We start from the raw sequence: 25517 nt of genomic DNA, 5'->3' as shown, positions 1-25517 counted from the left end.
CAGCACCACCACACATGCGGCAGAGATGTTCATCTTTGCAGCAGGGCTGTGCCCTGGCGAGTGGCAAGTATTCTGGCAACATTACACTGTTCAAGCGCTGTTGCAGGACATCCAAAACTTCCACAGGAAAAGCATAAGTCTTAACTATATACCATCATGAGTACTCATCATTAATTACATCACAACTTTCATGAGAAAAGTGATGACCCCTAACATGCTCTTTTGTATCCATGCCTTTGAGCTCCAATGTATCCAGTGTCTCTTGCTTGCAGGATATCACAGTGACAGAATTATAATGGACTTGCCATTAAAGCATACACGATTTCAGAATGTGGTCGGTAAATGCATATGTGTAAGGATAACAGCAGTTCCCCTTCATTAGGAGCTTGTGCTTACATGCAACTAGAGTTGCAAAAAAGCATTGATTTGAACATGGTCATGAACTAGGAGAGATGCTACTTAACATTCTGTAAATGGACGCTTTGTGTGTCCATAGCATCTTGGATAAACAGAGTTTTCCACGTATAAACATGGGCATCCCTCGTCCATCTCTGATTTTTGGCCATGGTTCGTCCATGAATCACTGTCATTACGTCCATGGTCTCTAGCGTTAAACAAGAGTATACCTGCCATTCGTGGTCAGCCTTGACTGTGTTCAGTGTAATTTGACCATGGTTTGTTTTTGATCCACGGACATGGATCTTTGATTTTTCCCATCTTTTTTCTGTTAACAGTAAAACTTTACTATTTTCCAGAACCCTCTGAAAGGAATCCCAGGTTGGAAACCCCACGTTTCTGTAAATTAAAAATGTATGTATTCCAAACACGAATGAATCCCCGCTCCCTCCATCCTCACTATAGTTATAGTTAATCTAAATCATTATTCTGTCACGAACAGTGGGCAATATGAGACTGTTGTACAAATCTAATGCAATGCTGGGCAGAGCACGTACCTCCACTACCACGATTGAGAACCAAATGTTCTAGTCCCCGGGGCTGAGGCTTTTTGCATACCCACAGTACTTTGCACCATTACAGAGGATTATGTTTTCTTTGCACATGCATGGACAAAGAAATATATTATAGTTCACAGTGTGCATGTAAATGTTTTCAATTACCATCTAACACTGCTGTGATACCTTTGCTAACTAGTTCATTAGAGTCACCCCAGGATTGTTAGGGACTTTGAAAAGATGTGCACCTGCATATAAAGCAGGCTCTTGTTACTCAAAAGGAAAACCTCTTCGGCCATGAAGTGTATTTTTCAATGTTTTTGATGTGGTGTCTGCTTTCCCAGTGATTGTCTGACAGGGATATAGTACTCTGGTATTGCTGATATGCAAATGCTTCAGTCTGGGTGTTTGCTGCAGTCCACAGTGCTCTTCTTCTGGCTTAACTATTGCTCTGTGGCATGTGACATGTGCCTCATGTCACGGTCAGCTCCAACCCCTAGCACACATCCATCCACCCAGAACATTCAAAAACACACATCACATCACTTCTCATTCACCCACCGGTCACTCACACCTTCTCTTAAATCCACTCTCTACAAAGGCACACACCCACCCACCCAGAACATTCAAAAACATACATCACATCTCATTCACCCACCAGTCAATCAGTCACTCACACCTTCTCTTACACCCACTCATTGCAATCTCTACACAGGCACATACCCACCCAGAACACTCAAAAACACACATCACATCACATCTCATTCACACACATGCATCTGACACGCACTTCACGCATGCAAAACACACATTATATTACAAAACAAAAGCTTTCTTACCTTTTTCTTGCAGCTCAGGTCCGTCCTTCCAGGCCCCCTCAGCTCCTCCATGCTGCTCACAGACAGGAACCAGGAAGCTGCAAGAGCTTCCTGGTTCCCGTATGTGAGCTACAAGGAAGCCGAGGGAGGAGAGGTTGGAGCTGAATGTGGCATGTGACATGTGCCTCATGTCACGGTCAGCTCCAACCCCTACTGAGTACCTCTCCAGCCCAGCCTTCACCCTGATTGACATTTTATTTTATTTTTTTAAAGTTGGGGTGGCAGGGGAGACCCAAGGGGTTGCAACTGTGGCCCGCAAGGGTCGCAGTTGTGACCCCCAAATGACGTCCCTGCCCCCACATATAATTGATGCGAAATTCACAGCAAAACCTTCAACATTTTCACATTTGGTATTTTGAAATGCGCTGTAATATGGTGATACCATCTATGCCACCACTCTTTATATTACAACCAATGGATGAAGCAGCATTATTTGCCCAATTGTGAAATGTGACATACGTTGCCGGATCACATTCATTGCCATTTTGGGTTTTCCCGTTGATTCATGAATGAGATGAGGGAAGGAATTCAGGCCACTCTAACATGATATCCTTTGCTTTTCAGGTTTTATGCGGCTGAAATTTCTGTTGGGCTGTTCTTTCTCCATAAAAAAGGGATTGTCTACAGGTGAGTTTGCATTTACCGCTGTTCAACACTTCTGTAACGGTTACATTGAAACCAGTGGGGTTCTTGGAAAATGCACAGAAAGGAAATTGAATGCCATCTATGTTGGGAGATGCAATCAGTTGGGTGTTGATAGGATTTTGCAGTTGTGTATTTTCCTCGCAGCATGTTGGAACTCGCGGGATGTTGACCAGCTTCTGTGATAGTCATTTATTAAAGGCGAGTGCATACATGTATTAAGCCTCTACCACAAAAAAACTGCTCGATGTACGAACACGGATATGGTCAATTTGAAGATTCATATTGGAAATATGAATGTATTTAAGTATTTTTCCAGTGAAAAGTGGGTCAATGAGAACCCATTTGTAATTTAGCCTTTGGGGATTAAGATATGTCCATCAAAAAGATGGAGAGACATAAAAAGCACACCAAATACACTTTTGCAGAATGCAAAAGTGATCTTAATAACTTAAAAGCACAGTCAGAGTGGGGGGACAACAATACACTCAACAAAATGCAGAATGCAGTTACACACCTTTATTGTTGTCACATGACAGGTACGATCAACACAGGCTGCGCTTATGGGTGGGACTAAACTGAAGTGTGGATATCTTTGGCTAACTGTGTCAGGATGGAGGTGCAACAAATGAAGTGTGAGTACCTAATATTATGACCTGGTGTTCAGTCCAAAGCCAGTACCGTTGTCTTCAACGAGGCAGTTCCAGGGATAGCGCCCCGGCTGTTATCTGCATGTCAGTTTCTGGGTCTTTATAGTGCTCCAGCCCACTTTGATGATGTCTCGTGTTGCTTCTTAGATAAGATGATATGACCTATGGAAGTGAATCCCCTTCCTGCCAGCGAGTACTCGTTATTCCCCTTGCTGTAGGGGATACCCAAAAAGATTACCAGCAGGACTTCACTCCAGCCCCGGCATGGGAGCTTTTCCGAAAGAATCAATTCCCACCTACCAGTTAAGGGTTGCCCTCATTATTATTATTATTTAATATTTGTAAGGTGCTGCATGCCCATAGACCTCCTGGTTGGAGCCCACAACATGGTCTGGTTAGGTTACTCCTATTTATGCTTCGAGGGGATTGGGTCCTCCGACGTATTCCATATCTATGACATGTAATCACCACAGCTGTGCTGCTTCGGAAACTTTTTTCGGCGTCTGCGTCCTGCGTCGATGACGTCGATGTGCCGTCGTCGAGGACCTCCTCCGACGTCCGACGTCATCCGATGTGATAAGTAGGACGCACGACACCCGTAGCCTCAGTTCCGTTTTTTCTGCGAACGTGTTGCTTTGTGAATCTCGGTTACGCCTCGACTCTTTGAAGTTCTGTTCTTCTCGGTTCTTCGGACCTGTTCGTTTTTGTGAGAAAATCCTTCGTGTGAAGATGTCTTCTACTTCGTCTTCGACCCCGCGTCCGGGCTTCAAGAAGTGCGGGGAGTGTGGGTCCAAGATGTCGGTGACGGACTCGCACAACGCCTGCCTCTGGTGCCTCGGGGAGGCCCACGACACGGATGACTGTATCGACTGCCAGTCGCTCACGTCCAAGGCCTTACGGGAACGTAAGAATAAGTTGTCAGTAGGTCGGGTGTCCAAGCCCCGGAAGTCGAAGTCTGCGGGGCTTTCGACGGATGATTCGAGAGGTGACTCTCCGCGTCATCGTCGGAAGTCTCGTGGGTCTTCTTCTAGGAGTCGGTCTCGCCACTCCTCGGCCTCTTTGAGGCATTCTCGGAAGCGCTGACAGCGGTCGTCTTCCAGGTCCTCTTCTGAGGACTCTGCCCGGCACGTCGCTTACCCCACCAGCCGTGCGACGCCAGAGGAATGGGCTTACTTCGGGAAGAAAATGCTGGTGATTCTTGAGTCGCAGGGTACTACACCGTCCGCGCCCCCGAGTGGGGTCGGCCGCGAGAGGTCGAGAGACACCACTCGCAAGAGTGGTCGGCACGAGTCACGGGAGAGGGCCCGTTCGGACAAGGGGACTCGTTCTCGACGTACCCGTTCCAGGTTCCGGTCCTCGACGCGTTCGAGACCGTGTGCACCTGTGATGTCTTTGAGGAAGACATCGACGCCTGAGGCGTCGAGGGCATCGACAGGCTTTCTCGAGGCTCCGGCTCTGAGGAAGTCGTCGACGCTCAGGTCGTCGAAGGACACACTCGGAGCTCCGGCTTCGAGGACTGTGTCGACGCCGTCGATGCTGGCGGCGCTGCATCTGACATCGAAGCCGATTTACTCGACGTCGACGCCGATCCTCTCGGCGCCGATGCCTGTTCTCTCAACGCCGGCACCGATTCACTAGACGCCCTCGACGCCTTTCGAGGCCGGGGTGTCAGAGGTACCCCGTGGCACGGGGGAACCCCCTAGGAAGGCTCTGGTTAAGAGCAAGCACTCTCGGGTGCCTTCTTTTCGCCACCTGGAATATATTTCGGAGGTGGATGAGGATTCTGATGGCCTGGTTCTTAGTCAGGTTCCAGATGAAATGGTCTCGGGCCATAGTCAGTTTGACGATTTGAGGCAGTCACTGCATGATGCCAGTGGACTGGACACCTCTCCGGAGGTAGAGTTTTGTAGGCCTGAGCCTGGCTCTCATGCCGATTCCTCGTACCGGCACCTTATGGCTAGGGTTTCCGAGTACTTGGGATGGTCTGCTCCCCCAGGGGAGTTTGTGCAGGATGATCTCACGGACATCCTTGATGTTGGTCCCCCAACTGGCCCGGTACTGCCGTTTCATATGGCTCTACAGAGAAGGGTGGCAGGGGCTTGGACTCCTCCGCACAGTCTCCCGGCGGTGGGCAGGTCCTTGTCGCGAAAATACCGTCCAGCCAGTAGCGACCCCTGCTACTTGACCACGCACCCCACTCCGGAGAGTTTGGTGGTGCAGGCGGCCACAGCCCCGGCAAAGCAGGCGTCGTACCCTACCATCCCTCCTGATAGGGACGACAAACGTTTTGATGGCTGGGCGAAGAAAGTGTTTTCTTCTGGTGGTATGGCGCTTCAGGCGGCCAACTCCATTTGTGCCTTGTCTCGTTTCACACACACTCTGTGGAACTGTGTTGCGTTAGCGGCTGAACATATTCCCGAAGGGGACGAACGGGATGGTTTCCTTGCTATGGTCCAGGATGGTAAGGATGCCATGTGTGAGTCAGTTCAGTCGGGTTTGGACATGGCTGAATGCTTCAGCAGGTCCATGGCGGCGAGCACCGTGATACGCAGGTTTCCCTGGTTGCGGAAGTCGGGGTTTGCTCCTGATGTGCAGTCCCGGCTCCTCAACATGCCCTTTGACAGTGAACACCTTTTTGGCAGCAAGGCTGACGAGAGCCTTGAGAGGTTGCAGACCTCCAAAGCTGCAGCAAAGTCGTTGGGCGCTGCATTTCGCCAACCTCTGCCTTTTCGTCCTAGGGGACAGCAATGGAGGGGTGGTTCCTTTCGCTATTACTCGTCCTTCAGTAAAGCGAGAGGAGCTGGCAGTCAAAGAGGCCAGCGCAGGGGTACCAGAGGTGGACAACAGGGTACCCGTGGTGCCAAAGCCGCTCGGGCAGTTGCCTCTTTGCCCACAGGTAACGCCGCAGCCGCTACCACTCAGTCATGAGGCCATGTCCCATGGTTCGCCGGTTGGGGGAAGGCTGGCGCAGCATCTTGTAGATTGGCGTGCCATTACTTCAGATGTGTGGGTTCTGGAGATCATAACCCACGGCTACTGTCTTCCCTTTTCGGCAGAGGCCTCACGACAATCCACCGGGGAACCTCTCTTTGCAGAGTCCGGATCCGCGCCTTGCGCAGGAAATTCAAGCCCTGCTGGAGAAAGGCACCATAGAACTTTTGCCTGTAGCGGAGAGGAACAAGGGATGGTATTCCCCTTATTTTTTGATTTCAAAGAAAGACGGGGGATTGAGACCCATCATGGACTTGCATGGTTTGAACAAACTCCTCAGGAAGGACAAGTTCAAGATGGTTACTCTCTCTCAAGTCCTCCAGGCCCTTCATCTTCAGGACTGGTTGGTGTCTCTCGACCTCAAGGATGCTTACTTCCATGTGCCGATCCATCCCAAGCACAAGAAGTACCTGAGGTTCGCGGTTGGCGACTCGCACTTTCAGTTTCGGGTCCTGCCGTTTGGATTGACCTCCGCCCCGAGGGTTTTCACCAAGCTCATGGTGGTGGTGGCAGCGCATCTCAGGCAAGGGGGGATTCACGTCTACCCCTACCTGGACGATTGGTTGATCAGGGGGAGCTCTCCCGAGCAAGTCCTGGATCATCTGTCCGTCACCTGCCACTCCCTTCAGAGGCTGGGCTTCTCCCTCAATTTAAAGAAATCCCATTTGACGCCAACACAGCGGCTCCAGTACATCGGAGCAGTGCTCGACACTTCCCTGGGGCAGTGTTTTCCTCCCCAGGTGAGGGCTCTTCACATTCAGCAGATGGTGCACAAGTTTCAGCATGCCCAGACGCTCCCAGCGTTTGAGTTCTTGAGGTTGCTCGGCCTCATGGCATCCTGCATTCTTCTGGTGCCAGAGGCTCGCCTGCGGATGAGATCTTTGCAGTGGGCACTCAAGATGCAATGGTCGCAGGCCTCCGGCAGGATGTCGGACCCGGTTCAGGTGCCGGCCTCGGTCGCCCAGGACCGTCTGTGGTGGCCCGTCGAAGGCAACTTGATGAAGGGGGCTCCATTTTGGCTTCCCTGGCCGGAGGTGACGATCGTGACGGATGCATCCCTCACGGGATGGGGAGCTCATGCCAACGAGCTGACAGTCAGCGGTCGTTGGTCTCCGTCGGAGTCCAGACTCCATATCAATCTGTTGGAGCTGAGGGCCGTCAGGCTAGCCCTGAAGGCTTTTCTGCCGACTGTGCGAGGAAAGAATGTCCTGATCCTGACGGACAACACAGTGGCCATGCACTACCTCAACAAAAAGGAGGGGGCAGGGTCACTTCCTCTGTGCAGGGAGGCGATGCAGCTCGAGTTCTGGGCCATCCAGCAGGAAGTTTCGATCTTGGCAGTTCATCTGGCCGGAGACGAAAACGTGACGGCGGACACTCTGAGCAGGCAGAGCACGATCTCTCACGAGTGGGAGTTGGCTCAGGAGATTCTCCTGGAGATCTTTGCCCTTTGGGGGACCCCTCAAGTGGATCTCTTCGCCTCCAGTGTCAACCGGAAGTCCGAGAGGTTCTGCTCGCGGGAATTTCCTCCAAAAGGAGCCTTAGGAGACACGTTCGTGGTGGAGTGGTCGTTCCTGCTGCTGCACGCGTTACCTCCAGTCCCCGTCATCCCGCAAGTGCTGCGGAGGGTACGGAAGTTCGGTTCCCGGATGATCCTCATTGCTCCGGCGTGGGCTCGGAGGACGTGGTACCCGGACCTGCTCGACTTGTCCATCTGCCCTCCACGTCGTCTTCCCTACCGAGACGATCTGCTCTCACGGGAGGGGGGTCAGGTTCTCCATCCAGAGGTCAGATCCCTCAACCTTCACGCTTGGCTTCTGAAAGGTTGAGGTATAAGGATTGGGACCTCCCTGAAGACGTGATGGAGGTGTTGCTCTCGGCCCGACGGCCAGCAACAAAGTCTCTGTACCGTTGCCGTTGGCGTAAGTTCGGCGACTGGTGCAGGGTTCAGAATGTGGATCCTTTTGCATGTGACATCCCCATGGTTCTGTCCTTTTTACTTTCTTTGGCCCACAGTGGCTTGCAAGTGGGTACCATTAAAGGTTACCTGGCGGCGCTGTCCATCTTTAAGCGCTCGTCTGAAGAGTGTTCCTACTTTAAAATCCCTTTGATTTCACAGTTTCTGAAAGGGCTCACTAATGTGTTCCCTCCGTCACCTTTCCTGGTGCCCGGGTGGGATTTGAACCTTGTTCTTAAGTTTCTTATGGGTGCTCCGTTTGAGCCTTTGCACTCTTGCCCTTTGAGGCTGTTAACTCTGAAAACTGTGTTTTTGGTTGCGGTTAATTCTGCTCGCAGAGTGAGTGAGTTACAGGCACTTTCAGTTAAGCCACTCTTCACTGTATTTCACAAGGACAGGGTTGTCCTTAGAGTTCGTCCTTCTTTTCTTCCGAAGGTGGTTTCGGAATTTCATTTGGCCCAGAAGGTTGTTCTTCCGGCTTTCTATCCTCCTCCGCATCCTGGTAAGAAAGAGGAGAGGCTCCATAGGCTTGATCCTAGGAGAGCCTAGGAGAGCTTTAAGCTTTTATGTTTCACGCATGTCCCGGGTCAGAGTGGATGATCAACTCTTTATTGGTTACGCTGGAAAGCGTTTGGGACGGGCTGTGGTCCGACAACGTATTCCATATCGCTCCCTCCCTGCCTTCCCCGCTGCAGAATTTCTTTTGCGATTGCAGCTTATTGCAGCTTACGTTCCGCAAGGCTTTGTGTCTGACTGGCAGTTGACTAATGTCACACGTTCTGGGGGAAAAAACTACAACTGAGGCTACGGGCGTCGTGCGTCCTACTTATCACATCGGATGAGGTCGGACGTCGGAGGAGGTCCTCGACGACGGCGCATCGACGTCATCGACGCAGACAAAAGTTTCCGAAGCAGCACAGCTGTGGTGATTACATGTCATAGATATGGAATACGTCGTCGGACCATCCCATCGAAAGAACGTTACCAGGTTAGAAAGTAACTTGTTCTTCTCTATCTTCAGCCAGGTTCTCGGCTAACTCCCCCTGAATCCCTGTTATTAGTTCCTCTCTTCTTCAGGCCCTTGCCAGCATCTGACAGTAGCCCCTAGCAGGCTCTTGGCAACATCCCTTCCTTCCTCCGCGAGGTTCGTCTGGGATGAAGCTGCCATGCTCAGGAAGCTGACCTTCTCCCTTTCTCGCGTTCTCTCCCCCTGCAACACGTCTCAGGGTCTCTCTCATCCTTGTCACTATAGTGTGTCACCAATCCTACCTGCCTCAATAATTGCTGGGATTGGTTGGGTAATTTCTGTGTTAGATCTGCAGTATAAGATTGATCAGGGCACTGTAGTTCCATTTCCATGCCATAGATTTCCCATCTTCTGATCATTATTGTCGTGTTGTGATTTTTCAATTGCCACGGTGAGTAATTATTTGATTATCATGAGGTATTCAGTATGAAAGCTTAAAGCATCCCGCCGCCATTTTTAGGTCAGACGCAACTCCTGCGCAGCGCCGCAAGCGTGCTCCCTGCTTCCTTGGTGATGAGCATCTCTTCAGCTCTCTGCACAGATGTGGTCCTGGGCTGCGCAGTTCTCCAATCCCCTAAGCTCTTTGGTGAATGTTTCCACACCGCATGGACTAGGTGTGCAAGCTGTTTCTAGCCTTTTCTGTGTAAATGGAGTGGATGCATGCAAGCCGTTCACTTGGATGCACAAAGTTACTTTAATCCTCCACTGGCTCCCCCGTTACGTAAAGTTGAGGAGGAGAGAGAGGTTATGTGGGGAATCACCCTATACCACCTCCAGGTTTTGCGTCACTTTGCAGGTGGCTTCCCCTGGACCTAGGATATGCTTGTCCAACCCAGCCTGCTTCGGCAAGGTGACCTTTTCACTGGAGAGGGAAATAAGAATAGCTATTAAAGAGTGCCTTAGTGCCTCGGTCTAATTGAACTGGAGGATCCAGCAGACTACTTTGACCTAAATATGTCATGCCCTCTGTTTCGGATTCTCCTTATTCAGGCGCCATGATCCGGCACCTGTTAATTGCTTCCTATGGTTCTCCCAAATGGACCGCCACCAGGGGTGGACTGGCCTATACGGAACTCTGGAGATTTCCCGGTGGGCCTCTGCACCCTGGGCCTCTTTTCTGTGGTATTTCCAAATTTTCTCATAGGAAAAGCATTGAGCTTGCTGAAAATGTGTCATTTGGGGCCACTTTGAACTTTATTTCCAGGGCCTCTTTTGGTCCCCAGTAATTATTTCCAGGGCCTCTTTTAGTTCCCAGTCCAGCCCTGACCGCCACCATCCATGCTTGCATGCATGGCATAGAGCAGTAACAGCGGCTGTCTTGAAAATCCTGGCCTCCATCATTACTTTGTATCCCGCCACGCTGCGCCAGTGTTATAGCAGTCGCTCAAACGGTTAACATTTCACATGGAGAAACGCCCTCTCCGTGGACAGTAGAATAATGACACCGCACACAAGCTGGTGGAATTCCTGCTCTGTGTGCTAAACCACATGGGAAAACTCATAGGCCCTCATTACGACCCTTGCGGAAAGCGACTGACCGGACCGCCACAGCGTAAATAGCGTTTCCGCCATTGCACGAAGGAGCAAAGTGCGGCCCATTCCGACCCATCGGGCACGAGCACCACGGCATGGCAGAAGTGCAAAGTCCGCGATGGCGGAAATGACCCCAAAATGGCCCACACCGCCGCCGTACGGCGCCCCAGGTGCAATACCGCCACCCCTCTTAGCGGTCACCGCAGTGTGCGCCTACCGGAAAGTACGGTGGCCGGAAATATACGGAAACGGAAGTTAAAACACGGGCCCGGAACGGGAAACATCCCGGCGTACACCTATAAATACACTAAAACCACACAACCACTAAAAACACTACCCTGAGACACACCCCACCCCGTCAACCACCCTAGCGAAACCAAGAAAAATGGGAAAAGTAGCGAAGAAAGCGTGCGACCGCAAGCGGCAGGTCCACTTCTCCCGTGAGGAACTCACCGTGCTAACAGAGACCCTCCAGGAGAATGCTGCCGTCGTCTTCTCCACGCAAATGACCAGGACGGCACTTGCACACAAGAAGGCCATATGGGCTCTGGTGGCACAGCGGGTAAGTGCGGTGGGGACCGCACCCCGCACCCCACAGCAATGCCGCAAGCGATGGGACGACCTGCGGATACGCGTCCGCAGCATACTCTCTGCCAACCGCAACATTGCCACAGCCACCGGGGGAGGTCCTGAATCACCCATCAAGTTGACCCCCTGGGAAGAAATCTGTGCCTCCACCATCGGAATGGAGAGCATAGAGGGAGTCGGAGGGATGGAGAAAGGAGTGCAGACATCCGAAGATTCAGGTAGGTGGGCCAGATAAAACAATCCACACAGTCCATCCATGTGAAGTACCATGCGTCCACATAGTGCAACAGAAACACATGTCCAGGAGAACGTCCACACACATCGGCCTGATAGCGCACGTTAAAAACCACAATAAATACATAAATAATTAAAAACCCCTAAAACACGCACTACACGTGCAGCAGGCACACCCTAACTGCAGGCTGCCAAACAACTGCACCCTCACTCCACACACAAATCAAAGCACCTCCAAGGCCCCGACCCAAATCACCCTCAGGTACCACCCCAAAGCATGTGATACAATGCCATTCCAATTCCCACAGACCCATCAATAACCCTCGCTCTCCTTTACTCCACCACAGGGTCCGATCCAAACGACGAGCAACAGGACACCCCTACCAGCACACCTGCAAAGAGGGCCAAGACCAACGGCCAGAGACCCTCCACCTCAGCTGCACGCATCAAGACACGGCAGCAGCACAAATCAGGTGGCAGCACAGAGGAGGGAACATCAACAGGCACCCCAGCAGCCAGCATGCCCACAACACCACCACCACAGGTCCCCCCAATGGATGCCACAGAAGGCACTGCCTCTGGTGGCAGCAGCACCATAGGTGACACCCCATTGATGGCAGCATGCTCGGACACAGAAAACGGGGATGCCGAAGTCAGATCCATCCATGACCTGTCCCAATCCCCCTGTCTGTCCCATCCCGTACAACATGAGGATACCACGCAGGGGCACCCACAAGACGACGACTGGCCATCCCCCCCAAGCCCTGTGGGAAGGCAACATGAGGTCAACAGCCCCTCTGCGACACCCCCGCAAATGGCCATGGCCCAGCAGAGGCAACAGTCCCTCGACCAGTTGATCGAACAACAGCAGCAACTGGCCACACTCCTCAAGGACCATGCCGATGAATGTGGGGGCACCAAGGCAGACATAGAAACATCAACTGAGACACTTAGGGCAGAAATGGAGAGAGGCACAGAGACGCTAAGGTCACAAATTGAGAGAAGCACCGAGAGCCTGAGGGGGGAACTGCATGCGACGTCCAAAGACGTATGTGCCGAACTTGCCGCAGTGCGCCGTGTGCTCACTGAGCTCTCGCAAACCCTTAGGGACATGCATGGACGTGAGCAGGCAGACACATCATCCGTTGCAAGTTCCGTCCAGGGCAGCCCCCAACGTAGATCTGGGAGGACCCGGCGCTCCACAGGCAGGGGTGCCCCTGATACCCGCAGAGGGGGCATGCAATAGCGACAGCCCACTGACAATGAGCATCTTTGAACACTGGTGTTCGGGGGGGAGGTAGGAGGGTGGAGGGGGTGTGTTGGGCTCACTTGGGTGGCGGGTCGATAGGGTGTACAACATGATATCACATATGCCATAAACAGTGCACGATCAACCAATGAGATGTGTGGACATTGATCTTTGTGTACTAGGCCATCATAGGCGTACAGTCCATTTTGTGCATGTTCCAGACACACACAGTGCCACGTGTCCCGTGTCCATGTATCAGCCACCAGGCATGAGTGCTAGAAGCATACATCAATGAGATGCTGACGAATGTCACGGGCCTCCGGTGCCTCGCAGACTCCTTGAGGTGCTGCCACATCCCCACCCTCATCATGACCATCATCCGGTGCTTGCAGTTCTGCGTCAGGGGGCATGGGCACATTTCTACGTACGCACATGTTGTGGAGCATGACACATGCCATCACCATCTTTGCAACCTTCTCATGGCGGTACAGGAGTGCCCCGCCAGACCTGCTGAGGCAGCGGAAACGGCCCTTCAGTAGGCCGAATGCCTGCTCAATGACTACACGGGTACGTGAGTGGGCATGGTTGTAGTCCTCCTCATGCTGGTCCCGTGGGTTCCGGACTGGTGTGAGGAGCCATCTCTTCAGTGGATATCCAGCATCACCTGTATGTGGACGAGAAACGTAGGATGTGGAATGCCATTGATACGTACGCACACCCCCCCCCCTTCCTGCCAGTACATTGCCAAATCACATACCCCACATCATCATGCATGCAATGAGACTCACCGAGTAGCCAGGATCTGTTCTCTGCGTGTCGCTCCATGTAGCGTGGTATGGTAGAGTTCCTCAAGACCATGGAATCATGGGTTGATCCAGGGAATCGGGCACAACAATGCGTAAATTCCTGTTGGAGTCACACACCATTTGTACATTCAGTGAATGAAATTGTTTTCGGTTGCGGTACTGGGCCTCCATGGCATGTGGCACGACCAATTCTACATGGGTGCAGTCGATGGCACCAATGCAACCCGGTATGCCGGCAAGTGCATGGAATCCCACTTTTGTGTTGGTTATTTCCTGCTCCGAGCGTGGTAGAGAGATGTAGTCGTCTGCGTGCTGCAGGAGGGCATCGAGCACTTGGAATAGTGTCCGTGAGAACAGTGGCTGAGAAATGCCATGCAACTGTCCGACTGTGTGCTGGTAGGTGCCTGTGGCCAGGAAGTGGAGTACAGACACCACCTTCAGTAGGGGTGGGATGGCGGTTGGGCTATCTATCATGCTGACTAGGTCAGCCTGTGTCATGTCCACAATGGCGGCTATGGTGTCCCGGTCCAGACGGTAGAGGGTGTGGATCTGCTCATCAGTGAGGTTGAACGGATGTGCTCGGAGGCGTGGGATTGCGGGCTGCCTGCGTGGTGGTAGTGGCTGTGCTGCTGGGCCTTGCTGGCCCTGCCTTGGCCTCCTCCTCCTCCTGCGTCTCCTCCGTGCGGCTGGTTGTAGTTGTTGTTCGTCTTCTTCTTGGAGTCGGAGCACTTGCAGTGCTATCAGGTCCCCCAGGGCCAACATCGCGAGTCCTGCCGGTAGCATTTCGCTGTGGTTGTGGGAGGAGACTGGCTGTGCAATTTATGTGTTTCCAGGCTGTATGGCCTCCACCTGTGGTGATTGATTCCACCTGTGCAAACTGCTCTCCCCTTTGGCCGAGCACGTCCCGCGCACAACGCTGCAAATCGGGTAATGGTATCTTGCTATTGCAATCATGTATTTGTACCCGATGGGCGTGTAAGATTGGTTGATATGTTCATTCTGCTGTGGTCCCATTGTTTCCCATACTATCTGTGCAGTCGCGAACGGACTTGTGAAGGGTCAGTGGAACGTAGTACTCGAGTAACGGTGGGCCCTCATGCATCACTGTACCGAGTTGCAACGACGGGCGGGCGTCCCATTTGTGGGTGAAGGCAGTTGCCATTTTCACACACAGCCGCACTCGATGGAATAATTAGTGATCTCAAACGGCCACAGATGCCTTCTCGACGTGATGTTGCAAATGAGGAATTCGAAGGGCGGCGCTTTCGGTTTCCAGCTAGCGGCGAGGAGATGCCCACAGGTCTGACTGCAAATATAACGTTCTATTGTTCTATGTCCTTGAGACAGGGCCCATGGCGAGGGAGCAATGATTGATATGAATAGTTTGGGATGCGCAATAGCTACGTGGGCGATGAGGCCGGCCATTCCCAAATACATGTTACTTCACAACACTGGATTTACGGGCTGGGGCACTGTGGATTTAGCAGGCTGCATTACGCACAGACTCAATGGATGTTTCTAATGTCATGTGAGTAATTATTCAGGCGTTTTGATCCCGGGATGAGGGAATGATGAATGGATGCATGGGCAGGTGATTTGATGCAGAGTTTGCCATGTACAGGGCTTCTTGGGATCTATCCGCCTCCCCTACGCTATGTGATGCAGGGCTGCCATAGTGGGACCATCGTCTATCTGGCCTTGTTGAGCCCTCCCTGTCTCGACGCGCCCTCAGACACTTGTGTCCATGCACGTTAACATTCCCATCTGATGGATTCTGTTTTGGCAGACGCATGCACAGGTACACTCGTTCGTGATGGTGTTTACACCTAGGTATAGATGGTTATGAGTCGCAAGTGGCTTTGGGGTGGTGATGATCCTTTGGAGTGGGCTAGCATGCATATGGCTGTGGATTTCGTGTGCTCATTGAAGTGAGTTGTTCGAATGTAGTTCTGATGGCCATTCTGTTCTTGTTCTTTTCTTTTGGTTGACAGGTATCTCCTCCCCTTTTGCCACTGCCATCTGTATGCCACTCCTGCAGATGGATTTTACTCCCGACACCTGCTGCTTCGTGTTAATCGGTGGAGCAGCATTACGATCTTATGGGACGATCGCCAGTGGCCCACATGCCCTTACGCAGTACTGGTGGCTCGGAGCAACATTTCGGCCTTTCAGCTGGACTAGTGCCTCCCCATTGGGACGGCCCTGCGGTTGTGTGCGCTTCCATGTTGCCTTTTCGTACGTGATTGTGGCTCTGTGTACCATGATGGGACAGGGCGTCACACAAGTAGTGGCTGGTCATTTCTTGCGGATGCAGCCCACAATGGTGAAATGTGTTTTGGAGTTCATGGCCTGATGGCTGTATGGGCTTGGTGATTTTGTTGTGCATTAAATTTCTATTCTGATTTGGCCCGTGTAGCGTTTTTCTTTGCAAGTGATGTGGCATGTGCCTATTTGTGGGGCGATGTATTGTGAGGAGATCTGCATTGGGTTCTTGCTTCGGGGTTTAGTTGCGTGGTACTGTGCTGGGCGCGTTTGCCTACTGAGCCCGTGAGGTCAGGGATGGGGGCTGCCTATATGACAGTTTGGATGTTGTCATGCTCAGGGGCGGGGGATTGGGTTTTGTGTAACAGATGGCGGTCAGCCAGGTGGACTGGTGGAATGATGTGATTTTCGGAATGTTGCTGGGCACAGGTGCCTGTGTTTGCGTGCGTTTCTTGGTGGGGGACTGTGGTCATGTCCATTGGGATGGCTTCTGTATTCGTGCCATCTGTGCCCTGCAGCTCCCATTGGCCCCTCTTGTGTTGCTTTTGTTCGTTGGCATGCATGGGTGCTTTGTACATTTCAATGGTTGCATTGTGACTTCATTGCACCTACAGGGAGTTGTACTTTGTGGGCAGGGAGCGGTGTACAGGCACTCAGTGGGGCCGTTTACGGTTGATTCGCGATGCCGTACTTCTCGCCATGGCGGAATGGTCCATTCCGCCATGCCTGATGGCGTTAGGTACATGTCCGCTAGGGTCGGAATTGGCGTACCGTTGCACCATGGTGGTGTTTGCGGTTTGGCATGGCGCGCGCGCGCGTGCTTAGTGCAGTTAGCGTTGGCGTTCACTACGGTGTCGCTAATGGCTTCGTACTTTGTGGTGACGGGTCATAGTCGCACCGAGCGCTATTCGATGGCGGTATTGCATTTCCGCCATCGTTTTCCCCTTTCCGCCAGGGTCGTAATGAGGGCCATAGTGTTGCCACACCCTACAGGAAATCCAAAGGCAATTGTGCAGCAATGGAAAAAAGGGTATTTCTTCTGTGACCGCCCCTTTAAGAATAAAGCTGCCAATAATTGAACAAACACAGGCCGTACTTATAAAATGTAATCCTCCTCTTGATAAAGCAATGCCTTTAAGGAGAAACAGATAGAGGAAACCAATGTGGACACATTTCAAACTTTACAGGAAAGATTGTGCTAAAACACAGGCAACACCGAATTCAAGATTGCATGTTTCCCTGTCTAGTCTCAATCTCAGTCTATTCATGCAGTGATGCATGAATTAAAAGATTGAACGTGTTACTGAACACTACATGCTTGTTCAAAGGTCGTGCTGCGAGTGGGACAGGTTCTGCATAGTGTGGGGGGGGTTCTGGGGGGTAGCCGGTAATCATAATGTCGGGATGTCTTGGAGCAGGGTTGCAGAAGACACTTAACAATGAGCACCTCCAAATAAACAGCAGGTTCAAAAGGGCCGCTGAGCTGCATCTGCCTACCCCCACCTCCCCTTTTCCACATATACTCACCTGCCAGGTTTTGGCCATCAGGGGCAATCAATGCAACTGTAATGGGAATTGTCAATCAATAATCACAGTCCCCCAATCCCTTATTTACACGCTGCCCACCTGTCATTTGTATTGCCCTGCTCCTTGCCCCCCAAAAAGTATCAACCCCTGGCTATATACTCATATCAGCATTTATATCTTTATTATAGATGACTATCAGCAATATGAATCAATATCTGCAAATAACAAATGACTAGTCCCATGGGGGAAATTAAAAAAAAAGCTCATTAGCAACCTGGAAGGGAGCACTGGCCGATCAGGATGCTCGGAACATGGGCTGGATTCTCCATGATAAGCCTGCGTTCTGAGACGCATGAATGCTACTGGCCAGCACCCCCTTCCCCTCTCCTCCTTCCTTTCCCTGCTCCCCCCTCACCTCTTAGCACCCGTGTCGGTTCGATGCGGATGCCAAGAGTGTTCGACTAAATGTAAGAAAAAGAAACACTACTTGCAGTTCGGATGCGGCGCTGTAGTCCCCCAACTCCGCTTTCTTTGTTGAGGATGTCGCAGTCATCTACATAGAAAATGGACTTGGAAATTATGACACATGCCGCACAACACTGCAAGGTACATTTTTTTTTTTTTTTTTTTTATATAAATGAAACACTATTAGCACCCGCGTAGGAAACTACACGGGTGCTAATAGCCATAATGACTAGGAACCTGGGCCGTACCGGGTGGTAATGTCCCAAGGTCCTTTTTAAAGTCCCTTGCGAAGTAAGGCCTTGGCAGTTACTACCCAGTACAGCCCGGATTCTTTGAATTTATGGTCATGTTAAATATTTATTTTATTTAATTATTTAATTTTTAAAGCGCATAAACAACCCATAGACATTGAGGCGCTGTTGCAGGTACAGGTCAAGTAAGCATACTTTGTCATACAGTTTGCAGATTACGTAGGTGCTGAGAACAATAGATCAATTGCATAGAAGATAAATAATATCATGCATGTTGGTGAACCGAGTGCTAATACTGTTTGCTGGTCTGTGGGAGGGTAGCTGGTTAGGAGAAGAGCTGTGTTTTAAGAGCTTTGCGAAAGATCCAGTATGATTTCTCTGCCCTGATGGGGAGAGTTTATTCCAAAGTTTTGCAGCAAGGTAAGGGAAGCATCTCTTGATTTTGGGCACGACTAGGCGATGGGGGGAGCTGTGTTGGACAAGCACTTGTGGGTGACGAACAGAGTTTTAAATCTGATGCGATCATAGATGGAGACCCAGTGTGCTTCTCTTCTAGCTTTAGAGATGTGTTCTCTTTTTGGGATGTGGAGGGCCGCTCTCAAGGCATTGTTTTGGACTACTTGTAATCTTTGAATATTTCTCTGAGGTGCCTGTGAAGAGGACATTACAGCAGTCGATCTTAGAGCCAATGATATCGCGGACGATTGTGACGCAGTTATTTATTTGTGATGAAGGGTATGGCTGCCATAATGACCTTGGTGGAGTAGGCTGCACTTACTTGCCTGGACATGGTGAGTGAGACATTACATCAAGGTAAACTCCTAAAGTCTTCACAGTTGTTGAGACCGGTATTGTAAAAGCGGTGTACTGTTTGTCAAGGGACTTGAGAGCATTTGAAAGGCAGACAATTAAGATTTCCATCTTCTCGCTGTTGAGGCAGAGGTGCTTTGCTGCCATCCATGCCTGTATGTTCGAATCGATGTTGTTGAGGGAGGTGGAGTCGGATGTGTAGTTGCCTGATAGTGGGAGTAAAATTTGCGTGTCATCGGCATAGTTTGTGTAGGCTATGCCTAAAGTATCACGGATGGTGAAGACGGGCCTGGTGAAGATATTGTAGAGGGTTGGGCGATGCAGGACCCATGAGGTATGCCGCAGGTAATGGGAGAGGGCAAGGTGTTTGCAATCTCTGAGAAGACCCTCATGACCCTACCTTCCAAAAAGGAGGCAAACCAGGCAGTGGCAGGAGGGGAGAAGTTAGTGTGGGTGGTGAGGTGGTGGCACATGATTTGGTGGTTGACCAAGTCAAATGCTGCAGATCAGTCTAGGAGGAGGTGCAAGGCAGAGTTTCCTTTGTCTTTAATCTCATCAAGTTGATTCTGTAAGTCGAGAAGGGCAGATTCAGTCCTGTGGCCTGGGCGGAAGCCAGATTGATGCATCCCTAGAATTTGGTTGTCTTCAAGGAAACGTTGAACCTGCAGGTAGGCTGCATGGTCTAGGATTTTTAAGAGGAAGGGGACTGTGCTTATTGGCCTATAGTTTGACGGAGTTGCAGGGTCAAGGGCGTTTTATTTTAGAAGGGGAGGACCCATGCTTCTTTGAGGCTAGCTGAGACAGTGCTCTTTGCAAAATATTCATTTATGAAGGCAGTGATGACTGGGGCTAGCACTTCAGCGCAGTCTTTGATGAGCGTTGCTGTGCAAATATCGCCTTCGCATTTGGATGTTTTTAAACTTTGTATCAATTTAAGGACTTCACTTTCGGAGAGATATCTGAAGCAGTACTGTGTGGAGGATGGGGGAAGTAGTGCAGCTGATATTGGTGGCTATAGGGTAGGTGTTGAATAGGGCTTTTTGAGAGAGAATATTTGTGTTTAAGGTGTTGATTTTTCCTAGTAATGCTGCCTGGATATCTGAACACCAGTAAGCATCTTTGGTGAGTGAGGTGGGCGGTGGGGCGGGAGCTTCAAGTTCTCTGAAGATGTTAAGATTTCTTTGACATTAGAGTTTGCATTGCTGATTCTCAAGTTGAAAGACTCCAATTTGGCTGTGATGGTGGCAGATTTATAGAGTCTGGCTATTTTGCTGAAGTCATTTTTGAGAAAGTCAGTCAGGTCCTTTAGCCATGTCAGCTAGGCTTTTCGTTTCTGGGAGCGCAGTTCTAGTAGGTTGGGAGTAAACCAAGAATCGGTGTCTAATTGTTTTGGATTTGTGATAGGCTGTGAGGGCTATGGTGTTCACTGCATTGGAGAGGATGTCAGTGTAAGTGCCCACTATTGATTTGTAGTTGGATTCGAAGGGAGGCTTGAGGGCTGGGATGTTTAGCAGGGGCAGGATCTTTTCGCTGGAGAGCTTCCGTGAGCTTCTTGTCATGGCTGTCGGTAGTGAGTTAGGTATGGTTTTAGGTTTGGTAGATTGTGGGATGGAGAAGTGGACGATGTAATTATCTGACCAAGGACAAGGCGTCGTGGTGCTGGTGGTGACCTGGCAGTTGTGGTCGGCGATCCAATCTAATGTGCGTCATTTGCAGTGGGTAGGCTTGGTGCTGAGTTGGCAGAAGCCTAACGTTTCATGGGCATCAGATAGAGATGTAGCTAGCGGTCACTTGGGTCAAGTAGGCCTAGATTGAGGTCCCCTAGGAGGATGATTTTGGACGATGCTTTTACATTGTCCTGGATAATGTGATGGAGGCTTGCCTGGAAATTTTGAGTGGGGCCGGGTGGCCAGTAGATAAGGTGGATGGTGATGGTGGGTGAAGGTGTACATTTGAGTGTTAAGAGGTCAGAGCTTCCTTCGATGGATGTGTTGCACTGTCTTAAAGGAAGAGCATCTCTGGCTATCGGGGCGACACCACCTCCTCTGGATGTGGGTCCGTTGTTCCTGAAAATAATGTAACCTGTAGGCATAGTAAGGGATAGTGCTGGGCCACATGCGTCATGAAGCCAAGTTTCTGTGATGGCTAGGGTGTCAAGGTCATGTTTAGTGATGAGGTTGTGGATGTCCAATGCATGGGCTGGCAGTGAGCGTGCATTTATGAGGGCATAAATCAGGAGTCAAAAAGTGATTGTGCTGGGTGAGAGAGGAACAGGGCTTGTGACTTGCGGTGGAGTGGCTGTGTGTGAAGGTGAGCTAGGTGTCAGTTGTCGCATTAGAGGATAATTATGCTGGCTAGTGGCTGGTGAAGTTGCATCCTTTGTTGAATTTGTCAGTGGATTATAGTTACTGTGGATGAGTTGAGGTAAAGGGGTAATGGGTGGGAGAGATGTGGATGTATATGGTTTTGGGGCGTCCTGTGTGGAGGTAATAGACGAGTGATGGAGGTGATTAGCATGCTTGCCTTGCTTCGTAGGTGCATCTTCTGCCGATTTGAAAGATTCACCAGGACAGATAGAGACAAAGTCCTGCTTGACGTTATGCCGCATAAATTGTACATTACTACCTTTCATTTGCAGAGGGGCTAACTCTAGGGGAGAGCAGGTGAATTGAGTGCAAGGTGATGTAAAGCCTGTATGTGTGCGAAGGGAGGAGTTCCTAATTGGCAACTTAGGAGGTGCAGTTGTGGAGGGAATGCTCTGGAAGCGGGATCAGAGTCTCTGGTTCCTGTGCACGGTTGGCACTGGAGTTATGATATATATATATATATTACACGGCCACGGGAGTGGCCGTGTAGTTATGATTAAGTTGCTGTTTCCATAGGAAGAGCACTTTTTGGGCGGCTTATAACTCCGCTCCCCCTGGACAAATCCACACAGAACTTTGCAAAAAAAGTATATGGGCCACTGTAAACTTTCTGCAAAGTTTGGTGATATTTGGTCCAGGGGGGAAAAGTTATAGGGGGGTTCCCAAAACGTCTTTTTTTCCCATAGACTGAATGGGGGAAAAACTTTGCACATGCCTACAGCCTAAACCGCTGGACGGATTTTCACCAAATTTGCGGAGCTTGGTCCCAAAAGCGTGCTTTTGTAAATTCGGTGCCAATCCGTCCAGTAGTTTTTTTTTAAACAATCAAAAAGTAGGTCTAAAAAAAATGTGTGATATCTATGTCCTCTCCGCGGACACACTTCCCTGTTCGCTCCGCGGACAAGATACCGATTGGCTAATATGTAGCGTCATGTCCACAGACATGTGACGCTTCACTGATTGGATGTTGAACGGCGTGAAGTGCATCAGATTATTTCGCTGCGCCCGCTATCTTTCATTCGTGTTTTGGTGTACACGGATATCGCCGCTAACACATATAAAACAACACTCCATTGCACTTGTTAAACTTATTAAATACTGTTTCGGAAGGTGAGGGTTAATGAGGCTCGAATGGGATGTGGCATCAGGAAGTCAAAAAGTGGTGTTTTCTTGTCACCAAAGTCATACGGTAAATTGGAAGTTGCTGCTCAATGTAGTGTCCATTAAGTACAGGCGAAGATTTACTGCGTCTGTGTTACAATGTATTTAAAATTATATTGCAGTCAGACTGGCGTCCTAGAGTTTGAAATCTGAGGCAGCCACCTGCACTGTTTGATGGAAACAGCGGGTCTGCAAGTGTATGGAAGTAGCAGTTCTCATGAATGCATTCAGATAAGTTTTTGCTAAGTCAGAATGTATTTTCATTCTGAGTGAAGGTCACTTGCTTTGGTTTTTTGGTTGCGAGCTGAGTAGGCCCACGCATTCGACTAAACCCAGAAGGGTCAATTGTTTTTTTACCTTGAGCGAAAGGGAAAATTCAGTAAGAATGCAGGGAGTGAAAGTATGGAAGAAATACCATTTGATAAGGTTATGTATTTAAAACTTTTGTAAGACACGTGTAATATCAGTTCAAGAAGATTCTTTGGTGCACGTACATTGCTGTCAGTTTAACGAAGACAATGGAGACGGTAAATATCGTGTAAGTTTACTTTTGACGACACTACACCGGAACAAGTTTTAATTTTATATTAGCAGAACAATAATTTTGGGAATGTAACTGAGGTACTATCTTTCTGTGTAGTTGTCATTTTTTTTTTTACTTATGGAGAGTGCAGATTCTTGGCGTTTGTAGGCTATCACTAGATTCACCCATGTTCAACGCTAATGTTTCTTTAAAATGTCATGTATGACCACATCGATTTGTGTATCAGTTTTCACCTACTTTTTGTCTTTTTTGAAATTGTTTGGTAAAGGTTGGGTATTGATACGTATTTTCTCCAGCATGGGGTCTGGCATGGATTCACATGCTCATGAATATTCCCCGTCATCAGGCTGGGAATCCTCGGTAAAGAAAAAATCAGTTTCAGTTTTGTTTCTGAACTGTCTTTCTACTAATAACCAATCACTGGTCTCTGGGTCATACTGCCCCCAGCCAATGACTGCCCTCTACCTTAGCCCCTCCTCTGGCAGCCATCTTCAGATTTTTACCGCACGTTCAAGTGTTGGGAGTCCTCGTGCTATAGCTCTCGAGCTATTGCTGCGTTTTCGCGCTTTTCAAGGAGATTTTCTCATTTTTCGGTTAAATCGAACCTCAAGCTCCACCGTTTGTTCTTCTGATCAACGGGGACCGGTTTCGGAATTTCCAACGCCCCTCAAGGGTGAAGTTTTCGTCGAGTGACGCTTGTTGGAGGATTCCAGAAGATCTGAGGCCTACCATGGACGCGGCCCAGGACAAGGGTAGCCCGATGCCCGGATCCAAGCTGTTCAGGAACTGCCCTGGATGCGGTTTACAGAATGTTTTCAAGGAGGACGAGCATTCGAGATGTCTCTACTGCCTTCATGAGGACAAGGCGCACGTTCTGTGCGTTCTGCAAGAACCTATCCGAACCGACCATGAGGGATCGTCGTTCCTGCCTCGCCAGCTGGCTGGAGAAGGGCCCAGCAGGTGAGAAGAAGAAAAGGTCAGAGCAGTCTTCTAAGTCCTGTGAGGGCGCCCCGGCGACAGGGGCCCAACAGAAGGCTAAGCACCGCGAGTCCGCGGGCACCAGGAGCGCCGAACGGTCGGGCTCTGCGACTGCCAGGCAGGGCGCACCTTCCCCGACACCATCAACCACGAGCCAACGCTCTGGTTCGGGGAAGAGGAAATCCGAGCTTCTGGAGAGGCCCCGGTCGATCTCGAAGGATTCAGCCGAGGGGGAGCGAGGCGGTGACCCACCCCCAAAGTTGAAGGCTTCAAGCGCACCCAAGGTGGTGAAGGCCTTGATTCACCCGGCTAAGGCCTCTATCGAGGGAGTCGCAGCGACCCTGGCGAAGCCTGTGGAGGCTACACAAGAGGAGGCGACCTTGGGGCCCAGAGTTTCCCTGCCACCGTGGAGGGAATCCTCTTTCCAGCCCATCGACAAGGCCCCCGTGAAGACCCCGGTGGAAAAAGAGGGGGGGCGACAGTGGCCATTATGGACACGGATTCAGCCTCTGAGGAGGAGCTGGTGGAGGCCGTGAAGAGCCTCAACGAGAGGTTCGAGAAGGTACGTTCCCACGGGAGAGATCCCGAAGAGGTGGTCGAAGATAGCGATGGTGGCGCCGACGGGGCCCCTGTGGAGGAGCGGCCAGCCCTCCCGTCGCAGCCATTGCCCGAGCCTCAGGACAACTTGGCGGCCATTTTGATGGCGATCCAAACCTTATGCACGGAAATAAGGACGAGATTACCACAAACCCCGGCAGGCGATCCAGAACCGGGCCCGCCGGGAAGCCCTCCGAACAAGCGGAGGAGAGTTCACCCCCGCCCTTCATGCCATCGCGGCCCGTGGAGCCTTCATCCCCCTCTCCGGTTCCCAGGGATGACACGGCGACGGACACGACGACGGGGACGGATGACGATGGTGGTGACGACGGGATGGACCTTCCATCACCACCCCCTCGGCCTTCCCCGCCCGATGAAATTGGCGCCTTTCACGCCATGATCGCCAGGGCGTCCAAGCTCTTCCAGCTCTGCCCCGGGGATAGAAGAAGGAAGGTTTCCTCTATCAAAGGCGAGAGGCCAAAAGAAAGACGATCCTCGCGGTACCGTTACTCGACGATATCTGGGACGAGGGACTTGCGGTCCTGAAGAACCTGTCCACAACGCCTGCCAAGAGGGACCGGTGCAAGAAGAAGTACCGGGTCCCCGATGCCGCCCCCTTGTGCCTCAGGGCTCAGCCGACGCCAGATTCGGTCGTCTCAGCGGCGGCCAAGAAGAAGGCGGCGGGGGCGACAGCTTCGACCTCCACTTCCCCACCTGACGGCGAGGGAAAGAAATTGGACACCATGGGGCGACGGGTCATCTCGTCGGTGGCGACGACATTTAAAGAGGCCAACGCCTTAGCGATTGTGGCCCGTTACAACAGGGAGCTATGGTACTAGATAGCTCCCCTACTGGACTTCCTACCAGACGACAAGAGGGCGGAGGCCCTAGAGATTCTGCAGGAAGGTGAGGTGGCATCAGACCACACCATAACGGTGGCAACGGACATTGCCGACACTGGGTTTCGCCAGTTAGGCAACAGTGTTTGCCTTCGACGACGAGGCTTGCTCAAGGCGACAGACTTCCGGCAGGACGTGCAGACCAGGGT

At 50.9% G+C, this 25517-nt stretch overlaps 1 protein-coding gene across 2 annotated transcripts in view; it reads left to right on the top strand.

The window, feature by feature from the left end:
- Positions 1-25517, top strand: part of PRKCA (protein kinase C alpha) — a 1912272-nt gene that overhangs the window by 1651269 nt on the left and 235486 nt on the right. For both annotated transcript variants that reach the window (XM_069655048.1, XM_069655049.1), the window contains one exon: positions 2396-2458. In XM_069655048.1, coding sequence (XP_069511149.1) covers positions 2396-2458 — 63 coding nt within the window. The remainder of the gene's footprint in view (positions 1-2395; positions 2459-25517) is intronic.

This window comes from Ambystoma mexicanum, chromosome 3q, assembly GCF_040938575.1.
Source record: "Ambystoma mexicanum isolate Mex_15411 chromosome 3q, UKY_AmexF1_1, whole genome shotgun sequence".
NCBI lineage: Eukaryota > Metazoa > Chordata > Amphibia > Caudata > Ambystomatidae > Ambystoma > Ambystoma mexicanum.
The sequence above is the reverse complement of the archived record's forward strand: the minus strand, read 5'-3'. Positions and strand labels throughout refer to the sequence as shown.